Source organism: Otolemur garnettii, unplaced genomic scaffold (genome assembly GCF_000181295.1).
Source record: "Otolemur garnettii isolate 467f Iridium unplaced genomic scaffold, OtoGar3 scaffold00013, whole genome shotgun sequence".
NCBI classification, from domain to species: Eukaryota; Metazoa; Chordata; class Mammalia; order Primates; family Galagidae; genus Otolemur; species Otolemur garnettii.
Window position 1 is genome coordinate 13,822,631 of NW_003852408.1, and position 5,178 is coordinate 13,827,808.

Here is a 5,178-nt window from a genome sequence, read left to right on the forward strand (position 1 = left end):
AAAAAAAAAAAAATTTAAGACAATGTTTTTATGCTCTATTTAGTACTTATATCATTTTGCCTGATAATGAAACTTCAGTGCATTACACAATTTTGCTCAAATCAAATGATCTCCTTTTTCCATTATGGCTATATGCTCTGAGTGATCGATCACCTCCCTCATCTTTATTTATTCGTTCAGTAAAGTACTTGAGTTCTTACCTTGTACCAAGAACTCTCCTAGTACAGGGGAAACTACATAAAAAGGACCACATGAACCTGTCCTTGCCCTTAAAAAGGAGACAACAAAGAAGTAAACAAATTACACATTGGGATCAAGGCTGTAAAGGCACTCTACCAAAATTAGAGATTACAGAACTACTTTGAATAGGTGGTCAGGGAAGGCCTCTCAGGCAAATTTAGGCATAGACTTCAAGGAAGATTGTTCTGGATAAACAGTGTGTTCAAGGAAGAGGTACCAGTGTGCGCGTTTGTGTAAAAGGGGGGCAGAGGAAAGATAAGAAGCGCATTCATTCCAGGAATAGAGGCCAGAAAGTGCACCGCATACAGGAAAAAAGCGTGTCGAGTTAGAAAGGTGGCCAGAGTAGTTGAAGCCTAAGGAACAAGAGATATAAAACGAGGCTGTAAACGGTAAGGATCATGTCACATGCCGTGGCAAGGAGTCTAGACTTTACCTACACGCAATGGGAAGCTATATATAGGGTTACTTCTGACAGGTGAATTACACGATCCGTTTTTCTTTTCAAAAGATCACGCTGGTAAAGAGATGTACAAGAAAGGTTTTTAATATCAGATCCCAAAATTACGCACTTCTCCCTTCAGGTTTTCCACGTGTAAAGCAATTAGTTTGGGCCAGAGGCCATTTCTTTCCAGCGGCGATGAGCCTAGGCGGTTCAGTTTCCGAGAGCAAGGACCGCAGCAGATTGACCACAGAATTGCCTATATACCCGCCGGCGCCCAGCACACAACTGGCGCCCTGAAACTGTTGGTCAGAGAAATCAATCAATGAATGGCCTGCCCTAGCCGCGAGGGGGGGGCCCTGGGCGCGGGACCAGGCCCTGGCCCTGAAAGGAACGCGATGTGTGGCGCGGGACGCTAAGAAGCGTCCGACAAGGAAAGTGAGAGCCGGCTCGACCACAGCCGAGGCGTGCCGAGAAGTGGACCCGGGGCCTCGCAAGTTGAGGGCAGAAAGAGCTGGACTCGGGGCCCGATACCAGCAGCTACGAGGAAAGGCCGAAACGCCGAGGGAAGGATTCTGAGTTTAGGCCGGGCGGCCCAGCCACTCACCGCAGCCGTTGCTAGGCTGTGCATGTTGGGAGCGGCCGCCGCTCTCCCTCCTCCGCCAGACAACAGACCAGCGTCCCCGTCTCAGCGCCTCTGCCGCTGAAGATGAAGAGCCGCTGTAGCCGCCATCCGCCTCTGGCTCGCTCCGCCCCCTTCACAGCCCTCTGACCTCTCACCCCTGACCCCGTACACACAACTTCTTCTAGCCTCCTGGCTCTCTGCCTACATAACAGTTCCAGGGTATGTCTTTTGACCCTCAAGATTCAGGACCGCAAGGACGTTCGCGACCTACTAGCTTCCCCTACGCCTGGCATCAAGCAGGTATCCCCAGAGAGAGGCGTGAACTCTGACCCTTCTCCGAAGGCCAGGGAAGGGCGGGAAAAGACGAGCAGTCAGTGGAGGACATGTATTGCGCATGCCCGACTGGGCTGAGTCGGAGGGAAATTGTGGGAGGTCAAAAAAAAAAAAAAAATTGAGCAAAGTGGAAAATGCGCATGCGTACTAGAGTCACGGCTGGGGCGGGGCTTCCTGGGTTAGGCTTCGGAAGGCGATGGGCGGGGCGAAGGCATAGGTGGGGCGGAGTTTTGAGGCTTGCGCGCACGCGCCAGTTCTGGTCGCGTCGAGTGTGCGTGCGTGCGTGTTTGCGTGTGGTCACAGTTCCCGCCATCAGCCGCTCTCCCTGAGTGGGGGGAGCGAGCGGCCTTACTATTTCGTGTTCGGCTTCCTTTCCTTCTTTACCCCCGACTCCTCCCCTTCCGTGTGGGCTCTGTGCTTTCAGCTGGCTTGTCCCGGGGTTCCGGACCATCAGGCACAGGTAAGGCGGGCCAGGGTAGCTTCTCAATCGAGCCGTTTTCCCTACCTCCCCCCCGCCCCCGTGCTATTCGCCCACTCGGCGTTCACTCTTTGGGAGTTCACCCCGCTGCTGCTCAGCCCACCCCCAACCACTCGACGCTTCCCCGGCTTCACAGGTACTTTACTTGGGTGTTACCCCCTGGCACTTCTCTCCTCCTTTGACCTGGTCTTTGCTGTCACTCGCTCCTTCCGAAACCCTAACCTGGCGCCTTTTCTCTGGGACTGTCGTCAGCCTCTTGTCCCTTAACTAGGCCTGCTATCTCTTTAGGTGACTTTGGTTGCCGCACATACATTAGGCCTTGGACACGGGTATTCATTCACTCTCTTTCACCTTCTTTCTACTAACCATCCCTTACTAAAAGGCATGAACTGTATTTTTGTCTTGCGTTTTTTCCCTTATCTCTAGCCATCGGGTCAGGTTGTTGGGTTTATGTATTTTAAGCCAGGATCCATGAAAAGGAATGTTAATTGATGACAAAGTCTTGTGTTCTGGAGAGGTGTTCTGTGGTGGCTTTGTGATAGTCCTCTTAAAATCTCAGCTTTGTAAACGCCTTTATTGGGATGGTGGTGCCTAACAAGTCTCACTAGAAGAGATAATCTGAGGGGGATGTCAAGTAGGCAGTTGGATAGACTGGGTTGGAGAGCCAAGCAGAGTTCTGGACTGGATATATAATGTAGGTATGTATATGTATGTATGTGTGTCATCTGCCATATTGACTATGATTGAAATTATGGATGTGGATGAAATCGCCTAAAGAGAGTACAGTGCTAGAAAAGAAGGGAGCCTAAGAGGGAGCATCGAGGGATTCTTCACATTTAATAACTGGGTAAAGAAGGATGAGTCTTGCCAGAACTATGAAAGAAGTCATCAATAGTGTTGCACTCAATAGAAGTAACACACTGTATCCTGTGAGAGAATTAATGTACAGAACTGTGATCTAATAAAAAAAAAAATAGTGTTGCACTCTGCTGAAAGGTAAAATTGAAGAAGGATTGAAAAATTCAGCTTCATAAAAGTAGTCAGTTGTCTTAAAGGTATTTGGTGCAGTAAAATGAATATTTGAGTTCATTCCTAGGTCATCTTTTACTCTTCAGTTCCTCCCTAAGGGTTAAATTCCACCTATGTATTCGTGACTAAAGAATTTTTATTTGTAGCCTATTATCACTGTCTGCTTGACATCTGAACTTGATTTTTTTTTCCTTAGGAATTTCGAATACAACATATCAAATGCTAAAGCCTTGATCTTTCCACGTCCAGATTCTTTATTCTCTAGTGTTCTATTTCATTAAGTGGAGCTTAAGTTTCATTTATGTAGTTACACAGGCTAGAAACTGGATTTTCTTGACTTCTCCCTATCCCATGCTCTCTCCAAGTTTTATGTATTCTACTTCCAATATATATTTTGAGTCTATTTCTGTACATTGTGACTATTTTCCAGTTCAGGCTGTGATCCTTTTTCACCTGGACTTGATCACTTGGGCTCCCAGTTTTCTCATTTATAAAATGGGAATAGTAAAAATATCCACTTCATTGTATTGTTACGAGAATTAAATGAGATAACCATGGTAAGCACATGGCACACACTAAATGGCAAGTAAACATTGTTACTGTAATTATTATAAGCTGAACAAGGTCAATACAAGGTCTGGTTGTCCTATTTTCTTCCATAATTACTCTTTTTCATTCTCTTCCCCAAGTCCAGACTATATGACTTCTCTAAAAACCCTTCAGTGGATTTCCCATTGCTAAGTGCTTATTACATTTAGAATAAAATTAAAAATCCTTACGGTGGTTCACAAGACCTTGCACAGCCTGGTTCTTGTAACTAACTTCATTTTGTACCACCCTCCTTTCCCTCACTTAACTTTAGCCACACTTTTAATTTCCTTAGTCCTGCCAAGTTATATTCCAGTTCAGGGACTTTGCACATGCTGTTTGCTTGATTGTTCCAGCACCTCTCCACCAGTCAACTCATGCTGTGATTTTCAGTTTAAGTGGTACTTTCTCAGAAAAGTCTCTTCTGTTCTCTACCCTATACTCCAAGGTCTTATATGTTGTCTCATCATGCCCAGTATCTTACTTGTATTATTTTTCAGAACTTATAATTATATGTATTTGCATGATTATTAAAGTCTGTCTCCTACTAGAAAATAAGCTGGTAATTTTAGTTTTCAACAAATTGTTAAATGACTAAACTGGAACTTGCTGCAAGAAGCATTGCGTCTTTTGGAAGCACCAGCTTACTGATATTCTTGTCATCTCGTGATGTTTTTCATCCTGCATTAAAATTAAGGGACACAGAGCGGCGCCTGTGGTTCAGAGGGTAGGGCGCCAGCCCCATATACCAAGGGCAGCAGGTTCAAATCCGGCCCCTGCCAAACTGCAACAAAAAATAGCTGGGTGTTTGGCGGGCACCTGTGGTCCCAGCTACTTGGGAGGCTGAGGCAGGAGAATAGTGTAAGCCTAGGAGTTGGAGGTTGCTGTGAGCTGTGTGACACCATGGCACTCTAACGAGGGCAATAAAGTGAGACTATCTCTACGAAAAAAAAAATTAAGGAACACAGAAGAAATTTTCCAGCTTTGGAAACTTTTCTTTCATAAAATTATCCAGATTTAGACTCTGAAGTGATGATAAACTTTAGGTCAATTTTCTTCTTTCAGTCACAACACCAATTTTAATCGCATTTGTACATTTGTTTTATAGATCTTTTTCTAAAGAAAGAAAGCCATTGAAAATCTGAATAGTGGCTTATATGTTTTAACAGCCTGTGACACTGTGATACGGTGATGATTCCATGTTTAAGTCAAGTTGGAGAATGAAAAAAAACATAAAAAATTTAATAATTTTGGCTCAGCGCATGTGGCTCAAGTGGCTAAGGCGCCAGCCACATACACCAAAGGTGGCGGGTTCAAATCCAGCCCGGGCCCGCCAAACAATGATGGCTGCAACCAAAAAATAGCCAGGCCAATGGTTGTGGCGGGCACCTGTGGTCCCAGCTACTTGGGAGGCTGAGGCAGGAGACTTGCTTGAACCCAGGAGTT

The 5,178-nt window shown here is 45.7% G+C and overlaps 2 protein-coding genes across 2 annotated transcripts in view; one reads left to right on the forward strand and one right to left on the reverse strand.

The window, feature by feature from the left end:
- The window catches only part of CNOT9 (CCR4-NOT transcription complex subunit 9), a 35,049-nt gene extending 33,361 nt beyond the window's left edge, over window positions 1-1,688 (reverse strand). The window contains exon 1 of the mRNA XM_012802258.2: window positions 1,287-1,688. Within this exon, the coding sequence (XP_012657712.2) occupies window positions 1,287-1,310 (24 nt within the window). The 5' untranslated portion in view covers window positions 1,311-1,688. The remainder of the gene's footprint in view (window positions 1-1,286) is intronic.
- A 232-nt stretch (window positions 1,689-1,920) lies between these two features.
- Window positions 1,921-5,178, forward strand: part of USP37 (ubiquitin specific peptidase 37) — a 111,087-nt gene continuing 107,829 nt past the window's right edge. Inside the window, exon 1 of the mRNA XM_012802259.2 lies at window positions 1,921-2,097. The gene's annotated coding sequence lies outside the window, so the exon portion shown is untranslated. The remainder of the gene's footprint in view (window positions 2,098-5,178) is intronic.